General features: G+C 54.5%; 9 protein-coding genes across 9 annotated transcripts; 5 read left to right on the top strand and 4 right to left on the bottom strand.

Annotated features, from left to right (window-relative positions):
• Positions 1–308: 308 nt before the first annotated feature.
• Positions 309–2,395, top strand: IWZ02DRAFT_499563 (PINIT domain-containing protein; the record flags this gene model as incomplete). Its single annotated transcript, XM_066770235.1, has 7 exons — positions 309–459; positions 516–737; positions 790–861; positions 915–1,237; positions 1,318–1,423; positions 1,478–1,703; positions 1,756–2,395. The coding sequence occupies 7 exons, from the start codon at positions 309–311 to the stop codon at positions 2,393–2,395; spliced, it is 1,740 nt and encodes a 579-aa protein (XP_066622264.1).
• Positions 2,396–5,599: 3,204 nt separating this feature from the next.
• On the top strand, positions 5,600–6,784 carry IWZ02DRAFT_490802 (uncharacterized protein; the record flags this gene model as incomplete). The annotated part of the gene is made up of 4 exons (XM_066769692.1): positions 5,600–5,657; positions 5,713–5,821; positions 5,881–6,262; positions 6,320–6,784. The coding sequence occupies 4 exons, from the start codon at positions 5,600–5,602 to the stop codon at positions 6,782–6,784; spliced, it is 1,014 nt and encodes a 337-aa protein (XP_066622263.1).
• A 144-nt stretch (positions 6,785–6,928) lies between these two features.
• IWZ02DRAFT_273345 (phytanoyl-CoA dioxygenase family protein) lies at positions 6,929–8,304 on the top strand. The gene has a single exon (XM_066763524.1). The coding sequence runs from the start codon at positions 7,136–7,138 to the stop codon at positions 8,147–8,149; it is 1,014 nt and encodes a 337-aa protein (XP_066622262.1). The 5' UTR covers positions 6,929–7,135; the 3' UTR covers positions 8,150–8,304.
• A 154-nt stretch (positions 8,305–8,458) lies between these two features.
• Positions 8,459–10,064, bottom strand: IWZ02DRAFT_482109 (NEDD8-activating enzyme E1 regulatory subunit; the record flags this gene model as incomplete). The annotated part of the gene is made up of 2 exons (XM_066769138.1): positions 9,773–10,064; positions 8,459–9,531 (listed from the first exon to the last, which is right to left on the bottom strand). The coding sequence occupies exons 1-2, from the start codon at positions 9,924–9,926 to the stop codon at positions 8,459–8,461; spliced, it is 1,227 nt and encodes a 408-aa protein (XP_066622261.1). The 5' UTR covers positions 9,927–10,064.
• A 78-nt stretch (positions 10,065–10,142) lies between these two features.
• IWZ02DRAFT_452266 (uncharacterized protein) lies at positions 10,143–12,524 on the top strand. The gene is made up of 3 exons (XM_066767583.1): positions 10,143–11,206; positions 11,269–11,988; positions 12,041–12,524. Exons 1-3 carry the CDS (start codon positions 10,329–10,331, stop codon positions 12,162–12,164), a joined length of 1,722 nt encoding a protein of 573 aa, XP_066622260.1. The 5' UTR covers positions 10,143–10,328; the 3' UTR covers positions 12,165–12,524.
• IWZ02DRAFT_452264 (PIG-X) lies at positions 12,525–14,562 on the bottom strand. The gene is made up of 5 exons (XM_066767582.1): positions 14,388–14,562; positions 14,197–14,336; positions 14,084–14,147; positions 13,644–14,031; positions 12,525–13,592 (listed from the first exon to the last, which is right to left on the bottom strand). Exons 1-5 carry the CDS (start codon positions 14,538–14,540, stop codon positions 12,697–12,699), a joined length of 1,641 nt encoding a protein of 546 aa, XP_066622259.1. The 5' UTR covers positions 14,541–14,562; the 3' UTR covers positions 12,525–12,696.
• A 129-nt stretch (positions 14,563–14,691) lies between these two features.
• On the top strand, positions 14,692–16,034 carry IWZ02DRAFT_273293 (uncharacterized protein). The gene is made up of 2 exons (XM_066763522.1): positions 14,692–14,982; positions 15,036–16,034. Exons 1-2 carry the CDS (start codon positions 14,812–14,814, stop codon positions 15,843–15,845), a joined length of 981 nt encoding a protein of 326 aa, XP_066622258.1. The 5' UTR covers positions 14,692–14,811; the 3' UTR covers positions 15,846–16,034.
• On the bottom strand, positions 16,035–17,464 carry IWZ02DRAFT_273301 (uncharacterized protein). Its single transcript, XM_066763523.1, has 3 exons — positions 17,460–17,464; positions 16,861–17,338; positions 16,035–16,800 (listed from the first exon to the last, which is right to left on the bottom strand). Exons 2-3 carry the CDS (start codon positions 17,151–17,153, stop codon positions 16,224–16,226), a joined length of 870 nt encoding a protein of 289 aa, XP_066622257.1. The 5' UTR covers positions 17,154–17,338; positions 17,460–17,464; the 3' UTR covers positions 16,035–16,223.
• A 3,989-nt stretch (positions 17,465–21,453) lies between these two features.
• IWZ02DRAFT_433340 (RNA recognition motif 2-domain-containing protein) lies at positions 21,454–23,599 on the bottom strand (the record flags this gene model as incomplete). The annotated part of the gene is made up of 6 exons (XM_066766287.1): positions 21,454–21,887; positions 21,937–22,081; positions 22,134–22,424; positions 22,473–22,706; positions 22,758–23,237; positions 23,288–23,599. The coding sequence occupies 6 exons, from the start codon at positions 23,597–23,599 to the stop codon at positions 21,454–21,456; spliced, it is 1,896 nt and encodes a 631-aa protein (XP_066622256.1).
• Between the last annotated feature and the right edge of the window lie 1,941 nt (positions 23,600–25,540).

The following is a 25,540-nucleotide window of genomic DNA, read 5'->3' as shown; positions in this document are numbered from 1 at the left end:
GCGACATGTGCCCGTACAGAAACGGTAACCCCGACTTCACCACCACCACCACCACCACCACCGCCGCCTTCTTCGCCCTCCACCACACTCGTCCCGCCCGACAACCTTCCGCAACTCCCCCAACTCTCCCTCCTTCTCCTCCTCCTCCTCCTCCTCCTCCTCCTCCTCTGCGCTCCTTCCATGTCTCGACTCCACCAGCCTCCTTTCCTCCCTCGCCCGACTCACTCGATGCCGCTCGCTTCTTGGTGATTCCCAAGCCCCGGCCCCGTCCTCTTCCTCCGTCTGTCGCGCGCGCAACCACGACAGACATGGCCTCCGTGGCGCCTAATCACCCAACCCTGGCCACTCTCCAAGGCTACCTGCGCTCCATGGTGAACAATGACTTGAAAGAAATTTGTAGAGCCGAAAATCTCAAAGTCAGCGGCATCAAGGTCCAGCTGCAGGGCTACATAACCTCTCGTAGGTCCCCAACTGTGTGACAACACACCAGACTAACATCTCTGTCTTCCTGCCAGATTTCGAAGACTTGTTGCGCAAAAACGACATAAACGGCGCCTGGCGCGTCATTCGACGCGCCGCAAACCCCGGCCGTCCTCTACCATCGCCATCAGCCTCCACGCCTGGCCGCCCATCCGTCCCCATGTACCCCGAATCACCTACTCGCCACCTCTCTCAGCAACAGCGGACCCCGGCTACCATGAACGTCAATTCGCGCTCTCGTCAAAAAACATATCCATGTGAGTCGAGTGCTGGTGTCGCACTGAGGCTGGGGTGCTGATCATGATACAGCTCGTGTTTCTTTCAAGTCGAGCCCGTTTTACGACGTCTTGGACACTGTAGCTCCTTCCATGGAGATCCAGGGTAGGCCTCTCTCACCCCAGTCTCAGTCCGATTGGGAAGCTCACAAACTGCAGTCTATCCAGCGAATCGAGGAAGCGCTCAGAGCCAACTAGAGCTTTCCGACGACCTCGCCTCACGTCTCAAAGCGGAAAAGGATTTACGAATCATGCTCTTCTCAGCATCCGATCCCGTTCTAGCGCCGTTCACGCCCTCTGACATAAGTTTCCCTGTCAACATCGAAGTCAAGGTGAACGGAGAGGAAGTCAAGGCGAATTTCAAGGGTCTTAAAAACAAGCCGGGTTCAACGCGACCGGCCGACATTACAGACTTTTTGCGCAAGCTGCCCAACTACACGAACCACATACAAATCACATACGCGTTGACGCAAAAGGCACGGGTAAAAGCTTCTCCCCAGCGTGATCTCTTCCCGCTCCACCTGGGGCATTCCGAATATTTGCAGACGTTAACTATTTGCAGAAATTTACCATTTTGGTAAACCTTGTCCGAAAGCATTCTGCCGCAGATCTCACCGACAGGATCAGTCGAGGTAGCGTGCTCAGCAAGGAGCGCGTCATGTCTGAGAGTGGGTGCTCAAGGCCTGGCCGACTGTGCGACGACGCTAACGTGCTTCCAACAGTCATCAACAAAGCAAACGACGAGGACATTGTCGTCAATTCGCAGGTGGTCTCTCTGAGAGATCCCGTCGCAGGTGTGCGCATCCAGCTCCCTTGCCGCTCGACTGTCTGCTCGCACTACGAGTGTTTTGATGCCACTTATTTCCTGCAGCTTCAAGAGCAAGCTCCCACTTGGACATGCCCTTGCTGTAGCAAGACTATATCCTTTGAGGCGCTCGTCGTGGACAAGTAGGGATTCCGACATTCTACGCCAAATCAACACACACTGACCAGCCGACAGATACATGCAAGATATCCTTGACAAGACACCAAGCGACGTGGATCAGGCCAGGATATATCCAGACGGCTCATGGACTCCAGGCGATGGCGACAAGAATGAACCCAAAGGAAACGGCGTCAAGAAGCCGGCTGACGATGACGATGACTGTATCGTGGTCTTAGCCCCGCCAATGAACGTCAAGAAGGAAGCAAGTGCTACTCCAGTGAACAGCGCCAATACTCCACCTGTCTCTTCACGAGAGCCGTCGTCCGCCTCGGCGGTGGCTCCAACCAGCAGTCACGGCAAACGAAATCACGAAGTCGTAGATTTGACTTTGAGCGACAGCGACGAAGACGTGCAGCGCCCGGCCAAGCGACATCACCCCACATACAGCACGCCAACCAGCATGTCTGAGAGGGACAGGTACAGACAGCCGCCCGTTGTTCAGAATGCGTACTATCCTTCGCAGTCCCCAAACTCCGTCTCCTCTTCCCATAGTCTCCCGGGTCATACTGCTAATCGTCATCATGGATACAATGTAGGCGATCAAGCAAGCAGCATGCCCAGAGGCAGACACTCCATAAACGGGACCTATTCAGAGAGCAGCGGCTACAACAGTAACAGCCCTTGGTTGAACGGCAACGGTAACTACCCGCGGTGACGAAGGAAGTCGGACGGCTACGTCAAATGAACGAAAGAAGATTCAAGGTGGTCCTTGCCATCCAATCCAATTGGCGGCTTACTGCGCAGGCGCCCTCCGAACTTTGCCTGCACGACAAGAAGCCTGCTGCAACTTCTTCATGCCTGCTGTGACAAGACAGTGCAGCGCAGTGTAAAAAATTATTCCATCTGAGGGGCAGGAAGATGGGCTTGAGGTCGAGAGGTGGTGAATCAAGCCATGATGATAGATCGGGGCATGAAGGTTTCGGGAAAGGGTGGCTTCTGGTGGAAACTCGTCAATCAGGGCTTTCATGGCGTTTCTTTGGTTTCCAGCGGGCAGAGTAAAAGCGAGATTTCCTGTTGCTTTCGTCATTTGTTGCTCTACCTCGCTGCTGTCGTCCGCGGCTTTGACAAGCTGTCAACAAGAAGGACAAGCCGACTAGCCCGGTAAGACGATGCGTGGAGGCGAGCCTCTAATCGTGTGGTTTGCTTTCCTGGTGGCTTGCCATCTCAAGGCCCAGGGCGGATTACGAAGGGAGAAAGTGGAATATGGTTCAACTGAGAGAAGAGGACAAGCGGCCTTGTCTGTGGGCGATTTCTCTTGCCTCTGTCTCTTTCACTTGTCCGCAGTTTCTTGCTTCTTGTAGCCTGCAGAGCGTGCATCGAGTATTAACGACTTGTTTGAATAGATGGAGCAGAGTGGGGTGGGGAATTTTGATGGCACTTGTCTCTGCATACAGCACAATAGCACTCCCCTCACAATTTTTTCTTCTTGACATTTAGTTGTTTTCTCAATCGGTGTCCAGTTTTAGTCTTTGGACTGGAACAATGTGTCGGGATGGCTCATGGCCTCCACGTGTAGCTCGATCCGTTGTCATGGTTGCGATGACTCCCGTTCAGCAGCACATGAATCCCATCAAAACTGAGAAAATCTGGTGCGCATCCAATCCAATCCACGCGAGAAGAGGCGATGTTCAACAAAAGGGAGAGCGGTACAAGTTGACCGACCTCCCTCTCTCGCTCTTCGCCCACTCTCCATCTCCTCCTCTTCCTCCTCCTCCTCCTCCTCCTCCTCCTCGCACATCGCAAAACGCCATTCAAAATGAACGGCCCCAACAACAACGACGATTTTGACCGGGACCCGGAGCTGGGGTGGTTCATATTCATGCTGTGCGATCTACTAGGAATGGAGAAGAGCCTTAAGCCGCGGCCCGCACGACAGACAGGCGGCCGCCCATCTTGGTGAGCGTGCACGCGGGCGTCGTGCTCCTTGCTTGGGCGGTGCAGATGCTGCTCGGGTCGTCCAAATCGCTGTTCATGACGTGGCACTTTGAGGGGATGCGGGTCGTGCCTGGTCATGGTTCTTAGTACGGGGTGGCCTTGGTGGTTATAAAGTTGTGTTTTTTTTTTATTTTTTTATCTTTTTTTATTTCTTTTTTGCTTCTTCCTCCTGTCCTGGGTTCTGTGTGTGTGTGTGTGTAACTGCTGCTGACTGACTGGATTTTCCGATAGGGTCGGAACAGACATCAAAAAAAATGAGCTGGGCCGCTTGAGACACATTTCCGCTGATCCAAAGTGCTCGCATCGGGGCGACGAGCTCTGGCAATGTCCAGCTCTTGAATGGAAACCGTTTTCTTTTGGTCTCGATTTTTGATCATCCGTGAAGGAGAACGGTTTGCTTACTCATCCAGACGAGTATCTGGGAGTCCAAAAGGTGCATGTTGAGAAGGCGGAAATGACAAGCTACTCAGACTTACTTGTCGCTTACCTTTACTTCAGTACGAAATCCAACGCATTCCCACTGTCAAGTAATTCACGGATATCAGCAAATCTGTCAAAGAGCTCCATTGTGCAGAGAAAATCGACGTTCGTGAATCATATGGATAGGGCTAGCCCTACCCGAGTAGGCGGACAAGGACATAGCCGGTGGTTGGATGGATTGGCCGTTGGCATATACAGAATTAGGTGCAATTTCGGCCCTCACATGCCAGGCAAGATTGCGTAAGTGGATCGGGGCGGGCGCGCCGGAGGTGGATTGGCCTCCTTATCTCAGCAGAATACCAGGGTGATAAGAAGGGATGGGATGGCGGGAGGAAGCCAGTAGGGTGTCAGATTTGAGCCGTGGAATAGTACAATGTAAAACGCATTTGATGGTAGTAGTATCGCCAGAGGAGGTCACCCAGGACATTCAAATCTGTTGCCAGTGATGTCGAGGGCTGGTGTTAGTAGACTGGGGCTGTCATCGTTATGGTTGGTGTCGCAACAAACCAAGCTCTCCGTATAAGCTCCATAACCTTCAGCACCCGCCCCCTTCCATGCTATATACACCAAGCGTGCAGCCAGAGAGACGGACCCGCAGAGTGACAGGCGACAACGAAGAAACAAAACGAGCGGCGCCTCATTTTCAGTCGTTTCGACCAGAGCGATTGGAGACAACGGGACAAGTCCAGCGCCGGAGTTTCACATCTTTCCGGAACTAGAGGGGGAAATAACGAGCCAACGTGGACGAGATGCGAACCAAGTTGTGCAGTGGGCGGGCAGGCACAAGATGTGCGTTGATGGGTCGAGGGCAGGCTGCGGGGGAAATTTGGAGCGAGAGATGGACGGCGGCGGCCCTCAATCAAACTCTCACGCCGCCTGATTCACGCACCCAGCTAGCTGCACAAAGCTGCCGGGACCCACGCCTGTCATGGCTCAACGGCGCCTATTTACAGACGATTCACGACGGTGCAAGGCATGCGGCTCATGCGCAGACCATTGGCGATTGCTCTCTAGCTAGCTAGTTGGCTTCGCTGTCGTGGCTATGTTTGGGGGGAGGACGGCTGAAGCTGGAGCTGAAAAGGTCCATGAACGGCAGAGGAGCTGCTGTAGAATCGACGCTCGCAAACGGAAGCAAACGAGAGACATTCGCATGGGACAGACATGTCGGTGTTGTTTTTGGTCGGCGGGCCATGGTTTCTTCTGTCGGCCAGCCTGCATCTTGCATCTCTGTGCCGCGTCGTCCCAGCTAACTGGCGTGCGCCTGAAATTTTCCTGCCTGATAGAAGCAGCCATCCATGTCCTGGACGCCCGCGCCGAGAAACCTGGGAAACTCACTTGGCTCAGGTCAGGTCCGCTGCCCGTTCCGCTTGGTCGTCCAAAGCTACTGTCCTTCAGATGCCGTGACCTCTCACCTTTGCGAGTTGGCGGCTGCCGCTTGCCAGCTATGTTGCGCCTCCGAACCTTCGTCCGACTGGCCATTGGTTGTCTGTCCGTATGGATTGGTACGTCCTCCTGTTCCCGTGTCGTTTGGCTTATCATTGACACCATGTTTCCCAGCTTGCATCGTGCTATGTGTATTGGTCCCATCGTCTTCCCGGCACGACAATGGCATCAACTACCCATCTCGCGTGGTAAACGAAGGCGAGAGAATCACGCGAATATACGAGTGCGTCTTTGGCCACCCACCGTTGAAACCCCAAAACTAAGCCGGCTGGCCGTAAACAGAATCGACCGCTTCTACCCCGACAAAGCCACAGATTACCAACCCGTACTCTTTGCGCGCGAGACTGCTCTGCAGCGCTTCGCCCTCTCATTCTCGCTCGATGAAAGTCGCCAGTACCTCGTGGTCAACGACCTGCAGCGAATCGCCATTACCAACATCAACCCCGAAGAGCGCGTGTCAGACCCCTTCTTCCTCTACACACCTACAGGCGGAGACGAGTGGTGGATACCACCGTGGATAGACCTTGCCGACTCGACCCTTCTATCGTGGATGTTCCGGCGGAAAATGGCAGTCTTGACTCTGCGCGTAACGTGGTCCCAGAGCGGTACCATGTCCGTATGGCCAGATTCGGAGACTTGGGTGAACTCGGAACGCTGGTACTATGTGAGTTTGGACTTGAACAGTGGCGTGTAGAGTTGCGGGATTTGCTAACAAAACCAGAACCAAGGCCTGCGATTACCACCTCACGGCGTTCGACCATTGATCGCCGTGACGCTGCAAGACCAACCCGTCTATGCCGAAAATGAACTGATTGTTTCAATGCCGCCGCTCACCGTCTCACCCTCGGACACATTCCGATACCGCGCCGCCGTCTTTGCTTTTATCGTGCCGTCGATACTCTTCCTCCTCGAACTCCCTCGGCTCCTTTTGCAGTGGTCCGTCATGTCGGCCGTTATGGCAGCAAAGATTGCAAGCGGATGCCTTCTGGTGCTCGGAGTTGCGTGGCTCTTCCGTGGCCGGCCTCGGTGGAGGCTTTTTATCCTGGAGCTAAAACGAGATCTTTTTCAGTTGCTCAGCCTGGTGGGCTCAAGCAGAATATACGGGTGGGGCGTCAGGAGAAGCTTAGAGACACTAGACTCTTTGGAAAAAGGGCAGAGGAGGAAGCCAAAGAAAGAGAAGGGCTGATGAGATGTATCATAGTATGGGCAGGGAAATTCAAATAATCTCGAAAGGGCTTTGATAGAAGATCAGAAGTGAGCAGAGGGATGATGGTACATATGGTGAGTAGGTACCTATGTAGGCATAGCAACCTGAGCTCGAGGCGTTGACGTAATATCAGCCACGGCAATGAGGCACGCCTTGCCGATCTCCACCCCGCATCCCGCTGTCACGGCCCACCTCAGATATTCAACTCCCCGCCAGAAACCAAACTCGTCCAACGCCAGCAACATGCATTTCTCAGACCACCTCGCCAGACACCCATCAATCAAGACAACACACTCTCGATTGCTTCATCCAGGTTGACCCTCTTGCACAATGGCCACTGAAACGACAACCGCCGTCACCGCCAACTCCACGACAGCAACCGTAGCCACAAACGACGAACCCACACTCCCCACGCCCTCCGCCCTTCGCGCCGCTCTCTCCACCGACGGCTTCGTCATAATCCGGTCACTCCTCTCTCCAACAAAACTCGCCTCCCTGCGCGCTGCCACGACCTCCACAATCGCCCTGGCCCGCTCTGGCGCCTGGCCACACATCCGCACAGTGCCCAAGCAATTCCCGCCCTGGCCATCCACGCCGCCTTCTGACGGCGCCGGCATCTGGGGAGTCCAACACCTCCTCCACCCCGATCTACCGGGGCACGACGCATACGCCTCGGCCTACTTCGACGCGGGCGTCATGGGCGTCGCGCGCGCGCTGCTGTCCGGCAACGACGCCGACAGCGACGCCGCCCTCACCGACGATGACCTCGTCATGGAGTTGTGGAACCTGCTGGTCGGCGTCACGGGGCGCGATTTCGAGCTGCGCTGGCACCGCGACGACGTGCCCGCATCGCTCGACGCGGCGGGCGAGGCGCGCGCGCTGGGGCTCGACGAGCGTGGCAACAAGCACGCGACGCCCGCGCACGCGCAGTGGAATCTGGCCCTGTACGACGATGAGAGTCTCGTCGTGGTGCCGGGCAGCCATCGCCGGCCGCGCACCGACGAGGAGCGCGCCGCTGACCCTTTCGCCCCCGACCTGTCCGGTATGCGCCATGTGCGGCTGGGCCCCGGCGACGTGGTGTTTTACGATAATAACATTCTGCATCGCGGCGTGTATCGCAAGGGCGTCGAGCGCGCGACGTTGCATGGGAGTGTGGGCGTCGTGGGCCGCACGCGGCAGCGCGCGAGGAATGTGCTGCAGCACGGCGTCGGTGCGTGGGTCGATCGGTGTGATTTTGGTGCTTTAGAACCCGATGTGAGGGCGAGAGCTGAGAGCATGAGGCAGAGGTTGGTGCTCATGGGGAGGGAAGCGGGTGACGTGGGATTCTATTCAAAAGACGAGTGATGGTTTTGGGCGGTGTCTGTATCAGTTTGTGTCTTGACTATCTGAGCCTGAATGGGTATTTTGTACATGGCCGGTTCTTTTGTGGCAGTACCTCTGCCAGTAAATGCATCTGACTTCTTCTACGTCACCATCTTCATTCCATATCAACGCCATGATGAGCCAGCCCACCCTTCGTGAGAAGTCCAGTCCAACTTCTCCAATCGATGAGAACCTTTCGAATCGAGCCCATAGCCTTCACAATGCAACCCCGCCTCTCCAATCCAGTAAACGCCGTGTGGGTCCGTTGCAAATGCATAGACTGTCTTTTTTTCAAGACGGGAGAATGGGACGCATGGCGTAGATGGGAGCCCTGCTCTCGTCTCCGTCGAACAAGACGAGGTTCTGGATGGGCTGCTCGCGCTTTCCAATAACGTTGATGACGTCCTGAGCGAGCTGGCCGCCGAGGAAAGCCGTGACGGGCGCGAGCTCGCTGTCGAGGTTCTGCAGAAACTTGCGCAGGAACTCGGATGTCAGGGTATCGATGGGCAGCTGCAACTCCTTGTGCTTCTCCGTAGCAATCGTAGTGAAGAGTTGCAGGTCGGCGCTGGCGTGCGAAGGATTGCGCCCGCAAGTCTTTTGAAACTCCCACAGCGCCCGCAAGCATGTTAGCAGTGGAGTCACTTGCTTCATGAGTCGCCGCTTGCTGAGGTACTCTGGCGGCAGCGGTGCCACGTTGGCTAGCACAAGCGGCGTGTAGATTTCGCGCTTTTCCACCAGCTCCTTGGCTCGACCGTTCTCAACCCCCTTGTCTGAAAAGGCCAGAATTGACCGCGTCGCTGATTCCGCCTTGATGGTAGTTGCGACGTTGGACTTTTCCCGTTCGATGATGTAATCGTGCTCGATAAGGTCGGCGAAGATGAAACCGTAGAATCCATGTGTACCGGCCGCGTAAAACGGCTTCGATGCTAACCGCGTCGCCGCGTTGATGGTCGAAAGCGTCATGAAGTCGAGGTCCGTAGCAATGACCATTTCGTAAGCTTGGTAAAACTCGGGGCCCTTGTTGGCAATGTTGGACGTGTCGACATAGATGTTGACACGCGGGTTGAGCTTTTGCATCTCCGGAACAGCAGCTTCGGCGCGATTCTTGCCAATGTCTGCCTCTGAGACGAAGAATTGCGCTCCTAGGTCGTCTTCGGTCACGACTTCATGGTCAACGACCGTCAAGGACTTGATGCCGGCGAGGACGAGGTTCTTGGCAACTTCGTTTGCCAACGCCTTCAACGATATCAAGAGAACGTTTGCTGACCGCAACCTTTCTTGAGCTTGAACACCCCATAGCCGGATTTGTCGGTCATACAGGGCAATTTCGTCTAGAGATTTGTTAGTCTTGACCTTTGTGTCTACTACGTGACAGGTTGTGTCCAAGCAGCGCATTTGCATAGATCGCCTCTTTCAGATGCTCTCACAGCGAGGTCTGGCCAGACGCACGGCCAAAGACAGAGTAAAGCTGGACTTTACAGAGTCATGCGCGTGAGACTCCGTGTTGAGAGACGTGACCTTTAGCTTGTCGCACGTGGTAAGAAAAGGAAAAAATGATGATTGAGACTTTGAGTAGACGATCAGAAAAACAAAATTGGTACTCACCGGGACTGATGCCCGGGGCTTGGACAACAGGGTCAAGTGAAGAAGCAACTGGGAGCTCGCCAGCGGGTGGCTCGGCGGGTGGCTGGTCGGCATGTAGCGCGCCATTAGGCAGAGGCGCAGGAGCTTGCGCAGCTTCAGGCCGAGCAGGATCCATGATGGAGAAATGGAGAGGGTGTACGAGGAGAAGCAGAAGCAGAAGTAGAAGCAGATGGCTGGCGGACAAATAGTTGTGGTGAATACCTAGCCAGAGGTGAGTGGACTTGGATGGATGTTCCTGATGCCCATGCGGCAGGCGGCGGCGACGGCGACGGACCGAGACTCTGCCCTACCTAATGAATGTTGCGCAGAGGGTCCACTCGTATCCATGCATGACCGACATCTCCACCACTTCCTGACCTCATCCCGCCAACTATCCACACGGCCGCCATCTTGACCCTCGATCCAGCGCCGTATTCCTGCTGCCCTACCACCGTCTCGACCGCCGTCCTAGCCTTTCCCTCCGCTGCTCGGTCTGGCACACTCCTCGTCCGGTCGCTCACGCCCGCCAAGTGACTCTATGACGCCTCCCCGCGTCTCTTTGTCCAACATGTCCTCGGGCAACTTCGACTTCCCTCCTGCATCCTCCTCGTCAAACGGACAAGGATCATCTCAACATCTTGCTCGCCTACTCCACATCCGCCAGGCCATCCAGCGTGAGGCCGAGCACCAGGAACACGAGCAGCAGATAGCCCAAGATTTTGATGACATTACCTCTGCGTCACGAAGCCATCAAAGACCTTCCGCCACCACAAACTCCTCCATGCCCCGTCGAAATCGCCGCGCAACTCGTGGCTCGAGCCGATCGTTCAACCATTTGGACGATGGCAACAGGAGCCAGCTGGTCCCCCCACAGGAGACCCTACGCATTTCGGCTATGCGCAACAGACCCCATGCCGAGCCGAGCCAGCGCTTCAACGCCCTACGAAGGGTACGGCAGCAGAGAGAGCAGTTCGCGCGGAACTCTGGACTTGCTGATCTAGAGCAAGCCGGCGAGAGGCTCACTGAGATTAGCCACGGCCTTTCCCAGTTGCTTGACAACTCATCCCAAACGTTTCGGGTGGAATTAGATGATACGGATGATGGAACAGGGCAGAGGAGATTCAAAAGAAGAAAGCTTGATCGGGATGACTCGAGTTCGTTCACGAACATCAAATATGGACACTTCGGGCAGGTTGTTCCTGGCAGGTTGAAGATGGAGATTGTGAGCTGTGACGGCGGAGAATTCAATGAGAGTAGTGGAGACTTGCACAAGGTCGAAAACGTGCTCAAGAATGATGCTAGCGTTTATTGCACAAAGAGGTCAAACTGCAATCTACTGCTAAGGCACCATGGGGAGACAAACTTTTCTTTGGACAAGCTTGTTATCAAGGCTCCTGACTACGGGTTCACATCTCCGTATGTCTGCCTTTGTCCAGCCCAGCTGCGATGGTCCTTTGCTAACCGTCGGCCAACTATAGGGTGCAAGAAGGCATGGTTTTTATCGCCAACGATTCGCAGTACCTCATGGACGGCACTGCGCCGTACCAAATCGATTACGACAGCCCATCGCCGTCGTCTAGGTCTTCCAGCACCTCTTCTTCTTCCTCTCGTCGTCCCGAACGCATTTCCCTCTACGAGAGCCTACATGATCCCGAAGTTCTCGCCGGAACCCTCAACCGCCGTCAACATTTTTACGATCGCATTGACCAGCTGCGCGGGGCTCACGAAGCCAGGTATGCACGCCTCTTGCGTATAAGACGTCGCATCGAGAATGTCCACCGGGAGAACTGGGACAATTGTGATATCAACGAGTCAAATGCCATTGTATCGCCCGCCGCTCCAAGTCCTCCACCTCAGCTTCAGGGCCTCAACGTAACTCAGGAGGCAGACAATGATTCAAGCAGTGATTCGGACGAAGAGCCGCCAAGCGCTTCCATCATGGCAGACCGCTTGAGGAGAGACAATCGTTGGCGTGCGAGCAGTGAAGATGACGAGTACGAGGAGAATTCTCGGCAGATAAACCTTCTCTGGGATCACCGGAGTCGGACTACAAGTTCTCGTTCTTCGAGGACTCAAAGAAGAAGTTCGCCAAGCAAGATCGAGCCGGACGAGGGCGTTGGCGACGTATTAGCGCCGCACGCGAGGTTCTTCATGCAAGGACCCACCAGCAAAATTACCATTCGCTTTGATCCACCTGTGTAAGTGTGAATTTCCCCTTTTATGACAATCAGGCACTGAACCCTTTACTAGATCCGGCAACTATGTCTTGCTCAAGCTCTGGAGCCCCGTCAGGCACGGCAACATCGACATTGAGCACATTGCAGTTCACGGATACGCTGGACCGCGCTACTTTCCTGCTTGCGAGATGCGTTGAGCGCATTCTTCGAGGAGCATGATTCGATTCCCATCTCGACTAATTTAGGGCACGGGTTAGAGGACGTAGCATTTTTGTTTTCTCTGGTTACTCTCCTATCACACGGGCAAATGGGACGAACGATGAACAGAAATACCCATTATGACGAGTCGGCATGCGAATGAGGGGAAACCGGTTTCTTATATTGTCCTAGGGGAGATGGGCTCAGGCGAATGGCACTGTTTTCTCCTTTTCCCTTTCTGTACCGCGAAGGTCTTGTGCTTTGGAGTGCTTGGAGTCATTAATGGAGGACTTCGAGCTGCACATTCAAACATGCCTGAAAATGGCATAATTTAGAATTTTGCAAGGCTGAACCATGATATATGAATGCCTTCTTATTCATGTTTTGATATCATATTGTTCCTAAAGATGATGATGAGGAAAGATGACAAATACCTCAAGATCACCAGTGGTCCAAGCGCCTGAGAGACCTTCTCGATGCTCCCAGGACGCAGAGGATTGTCTGGCCAGTGGGAGATCGATCACACCGCCCTCACCGTCCCTTCTTTACGTCCGTCCGAGTTGCCTCAGCCCCGGTCGTTGCGGCAGACGCATCAGCGGGCACGCGCCCAAAGCCGCTTGCCCTCACCACACTGGCCAACTTCCACATCAACCACGCCGAAGCCGCGAGCACCGCCAACACGGTTCCCCACTCGACGTGTGCCGCCTTGTCCAGATCCAACACGGGCACCTTGACCGTCTCGACCAGCTGCTGCTGCTTCATCGCAGCCGACGCCGCCCTCGCGACTCCAGAAGCGGCGGCGGCGGGAGGGACGTGGTAGAACATGACGCGCGGCCCAAACAGGCCCTCGTAGCCCAGGTTGGTCCTGTCGAACGGGTTGGTCGGAAACTTTGTGCCCTCGTCCGCCGGACAGGCCCAGAAGACGACGGGCCAGGGGAGCTGCGCGTCTGCGAGACCGGACGCGTTTCTGTTTGGCGGCTGGTAACGCAGGTGCAGCGGTATCGTCACTTCGAAGACATCTTGTTCAGAGTCCTTGGGTTTGGCCTTGGTTGACGGGGAGGCTGAAGCGGGATCGCGCAGTTCGAATAGCGCGATGCTGCCCCACGCCGGCACGACCCAGTCGGGGGCTTCGAGGTCTGTTGCTCCCGCGAGAGCGTGCAGCGCGGCGAGGTTGTGCGATTCGAGGAAGAGCTGGTCGGAGAATTGGTATTTGTCGAGGAAAAATCCCGAGGGCAGCGTGAGGTATGTGTGCAGGGCGCATGTCTCCAAGGGCGCAGTCAACTGCGTCGAGGCTCTTGGGAAAGACAGATGCAGGGTTGGGTGAAGACCAGTGGGCTGGGAAAAGGAAACGGTGTAGCTGGGGTGGGCTGGATGGTGGACTGATGGGAGCGGGTGATGTCTGCTCGGGAAGGAGAACAGAGTTGCTTCTGTTGGGGATTTTAGTAAGGAGCTTGTGAGGAGAGGTACAGAGCACTCACTGGGTTTTGCATCTTCTCCAAGAACAGTCAGAAAGCCGGAAAGTGAAAGCTCTTCGCTTTCGATGGGCACCTCATTGTTGAGAATGCCTACTTCCATCGAACCAGCTTGGTCGCGTGAGATTTTTTCGTTCCAGTGGCCGCCCTCTTCGGGGCCTTGTGACCAGAAGGCGTTGAGGACGAGGGCATGCGAGATGGCATCAAAGTCAATATCAACATAGTCTGCTGACAAAAGGGAAGCAGCTTTCGTTTCACAGCTTGCGTCCGAGCTACACAACTTTTGCTGGATGTAGGTCACGAGGTTCTCAAGGGAGGGTAGAAGGCTGTGGTATTGGGATGAAGCGGACATTGAAAAACGTTCTGCTAAGATGGGTGGAGTGATGAAAGTCTCCTATCGAGGGATGAGAATCTGATATTGAGAGGACTTGACGACGAGCGCGTACCGACGGTGTTGTGCATTTCAAGTCGTCTCCAAAGGCTTCTTGGAGTAGTGGACATAGAGCGTCGCTGAACAAAGTCAGTGGAAATAAATTCGGAGTGCGTGTACACAACGAACACTTTTTGCTCTCTCCGAGGTGTGAAATAGACATGGAGACCCGGTGAGGTGCGAGAGACGAAAGGCGGAGTGGAAGTGTAGGCATTCGGAGCTGCCCAACGAATGTGTAGCTCATGGCATTGCTTCAACACTGACAGTATCTGAAATCGATGAGCTCGTATTCCAGTCGATGCTTCTAGATGGGAAGATACCTCTTGCGTCAGTTCCGGGAGGCCCAAGGTAATGCGGTGCTCTTTGGCAGCTTTGATTGGCGGAACGGTCAAGCTGTCTTTTCCAACGCTGAGTTTCGCTGGATCGAAACCTTCTTCACCTACGTGCAAGAGAAACGTTATTCTCTCCTTCATGTTGGATGTTGATGAAGGTTGAATTGTTGTTGATGGTGGTCACAAGAGAGGTGATCCGTCATGTGGATATCTTTCCCAAATGGTACTAGCTCCACGGACTCGAATGGATCCCGGTCGAATGGCGATGGCTGCATTCGCCGTTGAGTCGCCTCCCACATCACCAAAGCTAGGTACTTTTTAAAGCTACCTGTCCTCTACCGCCACCGCTCCCTTTATGTAGCGCCACACACCCCCTCTCTCTCCTCGACGCAAGGGGAGGAGTTTCTCCAACATGCATTTCGGCACATTGCTCTCTCCAATTCTGCTGGCTCTGCTGGCTTCCGGCGACGCAGCGGAAGCTGCCCGGAACCCAGCCAACAGCGTCTTGCTCTCCAATGTCAAGTCTCTGACTCTACGAAAAGGCCTCAAGACCACAAGTCGACGAGTATCACCCATCCCACAGGTTTGTTCATTCCCGATTCTCCGCCCAAACCAACGCTGACGGGGCCAATAAAGCTCAAATGTATTGGCGGCGATGCGAAAGGCCTCTATGAGGTAGACGTGATGCGCTGCAAGAACTCCGGCGCCGACTACGATGACGAAAACATCCAATGGACCTGTACTGCCTCGCTCCCAGAGGAATTCAGGCTTGGCTCTACCGATGTCATTTGCGAAGGCTACAATTCCCCCGACGACCCCTACATCTTGAAAGGAAGCTGCGGTGTAGAGTACCGACTCACACTGACAGAAAAGGGCCTAGCAAAATATGGCAAGGAAAGAGGTGGATGGTGGGGTGGCGACGGCGATTGGGACGTGGATACTCCGTGGGGCAAAGACCCGACCAGCACAGTGGTGGCCGGCCTGTTCTGGTTGCTCTTCCTGGGCGTCTTGTTCTACATGATTTTCAAGGGCTGCATCGTAGGCCGTGGTAATCCCAGAGAGCCAAGAACGTGGACTGGACCTCGATTCGACGGTGGTGGTGGAGGCGGCGGCGGCTGGGGCGGTGGTCCTCCTCCTTACGACGACCCCCCACCGCCCTACTACGCACCTGGGTACAACAGGCGAAAGTCATATGGTACGGGTGGCGAAGGCTGGAGACCCGGCTTTTGGTCTGGTGCGCTAGGCGGTGCGGCAGCTGGCTACTTTGCAGGCAGACAGGGCAACCGCAACAACAACACCACCATGTTCGGAGGGAGTGGATCAAGGTGGAACGATGCAGGCGTAGGACCGTCTGGTACTTACAGATCTGTGCCTTCTTCCTCATCATCTTCGCCCAGCTCCACGAGGCATGAGAGTACCGGGTTCGGGTCGACGCGGCGTAGATGATGAGATACCCACAAAATTCATTCAGGATTCAGCGATTCTCTTTTTCAACCAGGCTCTGAGAACACCAGTGATGCGGCCTGTTGCACTAAACAGGGGTCTAACAACATCTTAAGGAACTAGCTTTTGCAGTGTTGATCAAGTGCTCTCCGCTTTGCTTGATTGCCTGAATATTGTTACTTGTGACTCGGTGCGCCTGGGAAAGTCTAGGAGCGATTGAGGGCTGGTCGATGGCAAATCAGGTCTTCCTCTGATACATTTGTGAGCAGTAGACTATGGAATTTCGGCTTCCGTTCAAGGGATGGGCAATGACGTAGGACGGTTGGGAGGATTCGAAGTGCACTGTTCTTTCGAGTTCGGTCTGCGATCGTGTGTATCTTACTACAGACCCGCAAATAGGTCATCAATCGAGCCGCCCTTGCCCTTCTTCGTTTTCTTCTTCTTTTTCAATGGCTCCTTTAGTTCCGATCCGACTTCATCCTCGACCTCCCTGTCCTGACGTCGAGGTTTTGCTTTTGACTTAGCTCGAGGTATAGGCTGAGGCTCTGTATCAGGTGGAGCTTCAGCACTCCTCTTCTTGTCCAGGCTCCGATCTTTCTTTTTGGGCTTGGTTCGTTGCACAGATTTTGCCTCTGCATCTGGTTCCATATCCGAGCCTTCTTCAATCTCGTTTCTGCTGACAACTTGCCCCAAGTCAACGCCTGCTGCCTCCGTGCCATAATCTCGTCTGGTAATGACCTCGCCAAAGTCTTCGGCCCTGTCTGTTGCACCTTGGAACCCAAACAACGCATTTGCGTCTTTTTCGGCGAATTCCTCGAGTGCGGTCTGCATCTCGCGCTCTGCTTCTGCCTCGTATGCGGCTGTGATGCCCAGGCAATGTGATACTCGAGCCAGAATGGCCATGAGCGCGAGGCCGATGGCTGAGAATTGATTTGAAGCAATCACGCTCGTGAATGCTCTGCATATTGTCAGCAGGCGCCCAGCGAAGTCAAGAAAATCAGGGAAGACTGCAACTTACAAGTACCATTTGGGGACCATTGAGCTCTTCCAGTGCTCCACGCGAGCCACAACTCTTTTCGAAGTTTTCTTGGCGGCTGTCTTTGATGAGTTGACCGCATCGTACTCGGAGACTAGATGCAGCATTTCGCGGCGGAAGGTTGAGAAGCTGCGCCACCATACACTCTGTCGGTGCTGGTTCAGATTCCGGTGGTGCAGGAGGTGCATGATGTCATTGAAAGTCTTGAATTCAGCGATTTCGTGTGGCTTGAGGCGCAGTGGCCCAGCCGAGCTGGTCTTTGACAGTGCTGCCATTTGAGAAGGATTGCGAGCTGGTCCGAGTATCGCCTGGGTTGAAGTACAAAGCGTTTTACGAGGCTCTGAAGGCCGAGATAGTCATCTAGACTCAAAAACTACTTCTTGGATGGTACTGGAAACTACATCAGTCTCGTTTCGAAGGCACGTTTTGATGGAGAATGAAATGTCTGAGAATTTCAATGCTGTTGCAAACGCAGGGTCAAATTTTCTGTCTGTGCGAAAAGGGGTGGAGGCGCACATGGCTGAGCAAGATATTGGGAAACGACGGCAGAGAGATCACGAGAATGGGCTTGTGGGACTCACCTTTCGCAGGGGCAACTGTGATGCTTGTTGATGGAGCTGGACAATAGACTCTGTAGTGTTGAGTGAAAAGACGTTGCCGCTTGCTCGAGTGAGGCTTGCGAATCAAAATGATGCGACCAGCTTTTCTGGAGCACAAAAGTTCCGCGCACTAGATTTACAAAAGCCTGCGCGTTCTCGCTCTTGTCAACCTCGGCGATGATTGAAAACTTTTCGAAGCTCTTTTGGTCTTGTTTGCGGATCTTCTCCCACGAATCGACTCCGTCAAAGAATGACAGCGAATATGAGGCAAAAGGCTACGATCAACTTACTGACAGGTTTCAGAATATGTTCAGCGCCAAATACTGTCGCTCTAGACGTACCTGCAGTGAGAAGAGGTGGACTTGATGCCAAGCGACAGCGTTGTGGAGAGATTCGCGTAGTGGAGCCGGGCTGGTTCGGCTAGGAATCCTTGCCGTCCGACCTTGTTTCGACTTCATCCCCTGCCTCGAACGACCGCTTTACGACCTTCCGACATCAAACCCATCCTGAAGCGTGACGATCCTCAGTGTACAGACTAAGTCGTAAATCGCCATCGTTGAAATCCAGCGACCAGGTGCTCTTTCCGCTTGAGCCAGCCGTCATACGCCCAGCCGCGCCGTCGTTCAAAGTCAAAATGTTTGCCGTGATATGACCTAGGTCGGCAGGAGCCCTCAGGATACTCGCGACGGTGTAAGCATTGATACAGCATTGAAAGAGCTTGGATTGAAGGGAAGAAAAGGGGAAAGTACATGGCTGTTTGAAGTGCATGGCGAATTTGGGAACCCACGCTCTTTGGACCTACGGCGCTGCACGGCTAAAGCTATGAAATTCTGGATCGGTCAATGAGATAACGAGCCAAAAGAGCCACAATGTCACAATCGAAGCGCGAGCCAGGATCGTAGTCGCTGTCTTGCGTGCGACGACGCTGAGGACACCCCCCGCATGGTCTCCTCTGCAGCAAGAAGACCCGAAACGGCTCTTGACGAAGCCGCAAGATTGCTGTCCATCCGCACTCAACGGATTTGAATGCGGCAACGTACCTGTATCGGCTTTCCTGGCGCCTGCCTTGGTCTCCGTCCGTCCTCAGCACGCCGAGCCCTCTGCGAATTTGTTCCTGGCATTGTCTTTTCCTCCGCTGGTAGGAAGACCGATTGGCATGATGTTTCGTGGGACTGATAGGGCCTGTTGGAGTCTACTTCTCCGCACGCACGATCGGTGGCGCCAGACTATCAGGTCTTGTTCGTTCCGCATCCTCTTCTCCAAGTCGTCAAAGGTTTGAGTTCTCGTCTCATTCAAAGTCTTCTCTGGCCTGTTTCGTCTCTTCTCGTTGTTCCAGAGTGCTGAGCCTCCACATCTTTCTTTGCTTTTCTTTCTTTAATCTTGCGCCCATAAAATTTCGATCTTCATTTCAAAAAGCTCTTATAGAGGTTGATGGTTGCTTCTCTTGACTCCCTGATGCTTGATCACGAAGATTATGAGTCTCTTTGTGTCTTTCAACGCTTGTCTCTGCGTTAGAGTCTACTGTAGCCTCTCTGTTATCCCCTTCACATGTTCCATTCATAGATTCCCTTCACAGATTCCCTCCGCAGATCCCCTTCGCATATGTCCCTCACCCACTTGCCTCACATACACCCTTCGTCCTCCCCTGGTCCGTGCCCCTGGTGGTCCGTGCCCCTGAGCCGGTGTTCATCCGTGTGTCTGGTCCGTGCGCCAGGCCTATAGGCATGGCACCGGGCGGCATCCATCACCACCACCACCATCACCAACTCCTCTAGAAAGATCTTGACTATGGTTTCCATGGTCTTATTACTCTGATCCCTCATCTAAACACACCTTTTTTACCCTTCTTTTGCCCTCCCATCTTCCGTTCGCTCACTTCGATTGTTGGCCCAAGCGTGTAGACCGTGCACGTGAGCGCTTGCAACACCATGGTACAACACATCGCGGTCGCGGTGTTTCAACACACCACCTCCCTCCCTCTTTGGAAAGCTCTGCCGATGCAGTCTCTATTTACTCTCTATCTCTCCCCTTAGCTCTACTCTCCTCAGTTTGATAGTTAATATCTCCTCACGAAAGCGCACTCCATAGGCTGCTCCCTAGTCGCGCCCGGATGATACGCTCACCTACGTTCACCAACATGGTCGCTCAGATACGGTCGTGGAAACACAGTCGCAGAAACACAACGCTTTGCCCCCTTTTTGCGACCGTAACACCGTAAGGCCCTCCTCTACAACACATCTCATACAATCAAGCACACGATTAGGCCTCAGATCATGACGCTGGCCTCTTGCGCTGGTCTACTGGAACATTGAAGCCAAACGTAGGCGAGCGAGGTGGTTAGCGCTTGGACCTCCGGTACTACTCCGGTCCTACTCCGAACTCCGGTCTGATTTTGGCGACACCCAGCGGTACGCTTAACGAAGGAAGCCTCCCAAGGAGCGACGACGCTCTTTTTGACTTGGTCGTTTGGCGCACGTCGATGGTAAGTCTCAGCGGGCTGGCAAGTCTTCGGGAGTGGAACACTGGAACGGCTTCCCTTCTCTTCTGAGTCTTTGCGTCTCTTAGGTCTTCCCCTACTGGTTCGCCCCCCCGTTTGTTTCTTTTTGGTTCCTTCCCCGTCTTCGTTTCGCTTTGGTGTTGCTGCATCTCGTCCAAGTGTTGACTAGTCTCATGCAGGTCGACAATCATCGTCTTGATATACCATCGTCCTGGCCTACTTCCCCCTGACTCCTCTGGATCCTGGTGTGGAGAAACGCCTCCCCTTGCGCAGTCGTCTTGTTCTCGCGGACTGGTCATTCTCCGCGGCTCGCGTCATCCCGGTTACTCGCTTTCCCTCCGGACCGTTGTCCTAGTACTCCTTGTTCTACCTCTCCATTTGTTTGCTCTTCGCTCCGAAGTCGTTCTCGTTGCTTGTCTTTTACGTTTAACGCATCATCGTCGAGCTTGGTTTTGATGTATCTCGGCCATGGTTCGTCCTGGCCTTGCAACATCTCCAACCGCATCGTTTGCTTCTTTTTGCTCCTCCTTCATCGCGGTCATGGTCCTCCTTTCTTGCCCCCGTCCTTGATTTGCGTGTCTTGCTTCATACCATCATTTCTCTTCGCGCTGCCCTCTTTGTTTGCTTCGCTCTTATCTTCTTTCATCATCGTTGCCGTCTCCTACTTTTCTCAGTCTTCTCTCTTGAACCCCTCATTCCGCTGCTCTTCCAAATTTTCCCTCTTGTTCTTTTCATTTGCACATTGAGTTTAGGTCTTCGTCCCTTGACTTTTCCTTTTCTGGTTTGTCCTCACCGGTCTCTCTTGTCACAATGACATCGACGGGCTGTCCTTCTACACCGACCGGTCGGCTGGCCACTCTGCCTTTGGCAGATTCTATTGTTCGTCTGCGCCTTACTGGCCGTTCCTATTCGCTACGACTCTACGATTGTCTTTCAGTACCCTGGACCTGGAATTTCAGGCTCGCTCTTTCATCCTGCGAACCTTACACATGCAAAATATCTCCGGTCTCTGCCCTCAACGCCACGTCAACCGTGCGGCTACTTCAAGAGTGTCTTCTAGCCACTCGACGTTTTAAGTCAATACACTGGCTGCATGTTCAGTAGTCGCGCACTTTGATGAAATTCCCATTTGGACTCGCTCTAGCTACCTGTTCTGGCTTGTTTTCTTCAATCGATCTTACGAAATCTCACGAGGATCCGAATCAGAAACAGACCCATTACCTTCCACCGACTTGTATCGTCCACCATCTGACGCGCCTGAGAGCAGGCATATCGGGGGAAAAAAGAGAACAAAACGAAGCCGTGAACATCCAGATCCCATGATCTCATCCAGAATGTCGAGTCGTCCAATGCGGCAACAACAACATTTGGCCTCCCAAGCGGATACTGATGCCGCCTACTTAAAACTTGACGAAAAGAAAATCCCAGCAGTGGCAGGATTTCAAAGCTCGTTCGACAGAACCTCTCAGTTAAGCCAGATCAGAAACGTCCGGACTTGTGAGCAGGATCGCCAGTCGCGGAACGAAGATCGTTGCCACTGGGAGAGGGACGGCCAAAAGTCATGTGACTAGTCGTGTAGCGAGCGAGGGGGCCACTGGCCGGGCCGGACTGATTGCCACCGAAGGCAAGGCTCGGGAACGTCGAAGGAACTCCGGCAGCAGGGCCCAAGGAGAAGCTGCCCGTCAAGCCCTCGCCAGTGCTAGGGGTCAGAATGTGGGGCAACGAGCTCGACGAGAGTCCAGCGGAGGTGGCACGGTCGTGGGTGCCGATGGTCAGAGCCATGGAATGACCAGCTGTCGACTGCGTGGCGCTGCGCGAAGGGACCGAGCGCACTGTGGCGTTGGGATTGCCGCGGTCATACGTCGTGTGGCGAGCGCGGCGCTGGTCTTCACGCGTGTGCGCGGGCCACAGGCCTGGATTGGGTCAGCAGAGTCAAAGAAGAGTTGAGGACAGTACGCTTACCCTGCGTCTCAGCGTTCTGGCGAGAACGCTGGAGCTTCGCGTCATTGTTTGCCGGAGGGAAAGGGAGTTCCTTTCCAATCTCGTCGAAGAAGGGCAGGCCAGTCTTCTCGCTGAACCTAAATGCTGTCTCACGGGTGTGAAACAGCTGCTAGTGGTCAGCTTATCAGAAGGTTGGTTGAGGAAAGCTATAAACTTACACGAGGACGGCAATGGTGCAATTCAAGCATCACTGAAGAGTTGCGAAATTTTTCCACGAGAGCCTCGACTCCCTGGACGGTGGCGTAGGACAGAGCAGGACTCTTTCCGGATCCGAGATCGCCCGGCCAGCCGTGAGCGACAAGGCGCTCGCAGAAGTTGACAACGTCCATCGCCGAGGCGAAATTCACAAACGCGTATCCGACATTGAAGCCGTTGCGGAAGTCAATGCGGAGGTAGACGAAGTCATAGCGGCCGAAGGACAACTTCCTGAGCAGATCCTCGAGCTGGTACTGTATGGGGTTAGTGAGACCAGGAGAGCATCAAGGAAGGAGACTTACAGTATCCATTTTATTTGGAATATTCCTCACCATCACCGTCGTTCGAACATCGACACCTTCACGAATGTGGTCGAGGGCAATTGCATTGGCGCCATTCTCGTCATTGTGGCGACCGCGACGGGGGACGAGCGCGGTGGACTGGCGTGTGAAACGCATGGACACAAGTCCGGTGTTCTGCACGACTTGCATACCGGCGGGGCTGTAGTCGACAACGGTGACTGTCCATTTCGTCGTCTGCAATTGGCGGTCAGCAGGGATAACGGCGATGGATGGATGAAAACTTACACCAACCATTGTGCCCTCGTGGTCCTTCTTCAGGTCGTCCGCGACGCGAAGCATGTCGACTTCTAGGCGGAATCGAAAGCCGTGGCCGTGGTCATTGCGGAATACCTGGCCGGGGGCGTCGCGAAGACGCATGAATGCGCGAACCTGGTTGCGACCCAGGTGCTCATCGAGAAACTCAAGCGCCGCATAGTACGCATCGGCGACGCTCTCCTCGTTGAGGTTGTCTTGGGCTGTAGTAATCTCCAAGACGACCTGGCCTTCGAAGGGATGGACGATGGGACGCGGGTCAGAGGGACCGCAGAGGCGGAGCCATTCTGCAATCGACAAGAACTCTCCCGGACCAAGGAGATCGTTGAGCTCGCGTGCCATCTCGTGGCTTGTGGGCTTGACAGCCATTTCGGCCTGGCTGAGAGAGTCGAAGAAAAACGCGATGATTCGGCTGGCAATCTTCACGCGCTGCGCCTTCTTGTAGACGGTACGCTGAGAGGGAAGTGAGTGGCAAGACCAAGAGAAGGCTTCAGTGGACAAACCTCAACAACCGGCTGCAGGACATGTTCACCAATCCGATCATAGGAGTCATGGAGGCGGACAATCACGTAGCGGGTGATTCCATGTTCAGTGGAGAAACGCTGGCTAAGGCGAGCGTTGCTGAAGCTCTCTAGGTGAGAGGGAACGCCGTGAGCGACGACGCTGTTCGTGTTGACGACAAGAGGTTGAACGGCGGGCGCCGTGCCGTTGAGAGACACATCATTCTCGAAGGGAATGATCGGACTGGTAACAGGAGTCGTGTCCTGTCCCTTGGACGAAGGCGAGGAAGAAGAGAAAGGAGTGTCGCGCGCCATGCTGGAGCGAGATGGGCGTGTGGATGAAACGAAGCGAAGAGAAGATGATGTGGGACGAAGGGGCAGAGGAGGTGTTCGCTGCTCGCTTCCGTTCGTGTTGGAGAGGAAGGGAAAAGACAAAGACGACGAAGGGGCAGAGGAGGTGTTCGCTGCTTGCTTCCGTTCGAGGTGGAGAGAGAGGGAAAAGAGAAAGAAGCCGAGGCTGGGCGGGAGGACTTTATAGGCTTCGGGTTGTCGCTTTGGGGGGGGGTGCGCCTGCCCAACCTGGGTTGAGAGCGTGTTGGTGGAGCGATGGGGGATCGTGGGGAAGCCGTGGCCGCTGTATGCACTGGCGCGCTGGCTGCGCACGGCTGCAACACCACATCCACAGCCTCTGGGAACAAGACCAGAGGCTGGAGATTGGCCTGTTGGATACGGCGAATCCAGCCGTGTCATCAGATTTGAGATGCAGCGTGGAGCCGGGGCGTGGCGAGGGTGCAGAATGCTTGCAGCAGGACAACACCATCACGACTTTCCCAGAGCACGGGCTGCCACACCCACGGCGCTTGCAGTCCCTGGCGGATGCCCCGCAACCCGGAAAAAGCAGACAACAACGACCTACGGCACCCCGAAAGCTCAATCCGGCAGAGTAGAGGCACATTTCAAAGACCCCGAAAGATGGCATGAAAGGAGACAAGCCGAAGACCTCTGCTCGAGAGTCTTCAGGACTCAGGAGAGGGCCTCCACGCTGTTGCCTGCATCCAAAGGACTCACAGTAGGACTTGTAGATGCCAGGGGCATGATTCTCACGAATTGCATCCCGAAGACTGTATCTCAAGCACTATGAAGAGCTCATCTTTATGGATTATGAGCCTGCAGAAGAACGGGAACATGTGTGAGAAAGCGCCACTCATGATCGGGGTTCGCAGGACTACGGCTGCATTCTCTGGGCGGGCGGAGGAATATCAAGCAACATAGACACGACTGAAACTCTGCGTGGCTGATATCAAGAGATCGCAGCTTTACCGGTTGACGGAAACGGGGAGAGAGAGGAATCAATTGCATTTTACCCGTGTGCTCTACTGAGTTTCCCTCTGAGCTTGGATGCGGGTGAAGCGCCCCTCTTGAGCCTTGAGCCAGTACTGGTCCGCCGATCCATCTCGAACGGAGAAGCCTTCGGTCCTTGTCAAATCACCACCTTTCCGGTTCCAGAACCCACTTCACGGTATCGTGATCCCTCGAAAAGAAAGCTAAGAAAGTAGGGTACGTCAAGAATGCTTAGACATGAAGACTTTATTCGCTGACAGTGTGCAACTATCAGGGAGACTTTGCAGGTGTAGATGCCTCATTCCTTCGGACCGCAAGGCTTCCACGGACGCGCTCGTGTCTCATGGAGCCGACATTGGGAGCAACTCCAAGAGTGGCACTGAGAGCGGCAGTGGCGGCTGCTCAACCGAACATTCTGGAAAGGAGATTGAGACAGGGCTGGACATTCGGCAAGACATTCTGGCGGCAACAAGAGTTCCGGAGGACCAGAGCAGATATGCCAGGATGCGCTCTTCCGGGAAGGCAAGCCACAGTCTTCCGAGATACCGTGTTGAACAGAGACACTGCGCTGACACTTGAAGGCTGGGTTGCGTGAGCCTAGTCTCTAAGGACAGGAAATGCGGCAGCAAGCTGGCTCGAAGCCACTCCGCTCATCTACCAGCGTTTGCGCGACAGGAGCGACAACGAGTTTGAACGCAGGCTCCACGGATGGTCCGGAGGCTCCATGCACAATACCAGGATGGAAATCGGGCACAAAACACAATGAATCAAGATCAAGAGCTATCAGGGACACCAATACGCGAAATGGAGGATTTTCGGGCACTCTCTACTGGCCTGAAGAAGGCGAGTTGGCAAGATTGGTTTGCCGTGATACGCCATGAGCATCCGGCCAAATCATCAAAACAGGGGGGATGA

This window comes from Phyllosticta citriasiana, assembly GCF_038021145.1.
Source record: "Phyllosticta citriasiana strain CBS 120426 chromosome Unknown IWZ02scaffold_7, whole genome shotgun sequence".
NCBI classification, from domain to species: domain Eukaryota; kingdom Fungi; phylum Ascomycota; class Dothideomycetes; order Botryosphaeriales; family Phyllostictaceae; genus Phyllosticta; species Phyllosticta citriasiana.
The sequence above is the reverse complement of the archived record's forward strand: the minus strand, read 5'-3'. Positions and strand labels throughout refer to the sequence as shown.

Excerpts from the sequence above, each read along its gene's own strand:
- IWZ02DRAFT_273301 (XM_066763523.1), bottom strand. The coding sequence starts at position 17,153 with ATGGCAGCACTGTCAAAGACCAGCTCGGCTGGGCCACTGCGCCTCAAG. Across the intron at positions 16,801-16,860 it reads ATGGTCCCCAAATGGTACTT|AGCATTCACGAGCGTGATTG; the intron begins GTAAGTTGCAGT and ends GACAATATGCAG.
- IWZ02DRAFT_273345 (XM_066763524.1), top strand. The coding sequence starts at position 7,136 with ATGGCCACTGAAACGACAACCGCCGTCACCGCCAACTCCACGACAGCA.
- IWZ02DRAFT_452266 (XM_066767583.1), top strand. The coding sequence starts at position 10,329 with ATGACGCCTCCCCGCGTCTCTTTGTCCAACATGTCCTCGGGCAACTTC. Across the intron at positions 11,207-11,268 it reads GACTACGGGTTCACATCTCC|GGTGCAAGAAGGCATGGTTT; the intron begins GTATGTCTGCCT and ends GGCCAACTATAG. Across the intron at positions 11,989-12,040 it reads ATTCGCTTTGATCCACCTGT|ATCCGGCAACTATGTCTTGC; the intron begins GTAAGTGTGAAT and ends ACCCTTTACTAG.
- IWZ02DRAFT_452264 (XM_066767582.1), bottom strand. The coding sequence starts at position 14,540 with ATGAAGGAGAGAATAACGTTTCTCTTGCACGTAGGTGAAGAAGGTTTC. Across the intron at positions 14,032-14,083 it reads TGAAATGCACAACACCGTCG|GAGACTTTCATCACTCCACC; the intron begins GTACGCGCTCGT and ends ATCCCTCGATAG. Across the intron at positions 13,593-13,643 it reads TGGAGAAGATGCAAAACCCA|AAGCAACTCTGTTCTCCTTC; the intron begins GTGAGTGCTCTG and ends AATCCCCAACAG.
- IWZ02DRAFT_273293 (XM_066763522.1), top strand. The coding sequence starts at position 14,812 with ATGCATTTCGGCACATTGCTCTCTCCAATTCTGCTGGCTCTGCTGGCT. Across the intron at positions 14,983-15,035 it reads GAGTATCACCCATCCCACAG|CTCAAATGTATTGGCGGCGA; the intron begins GTTTGTTCATTC and ends GGGCCAATAAAG.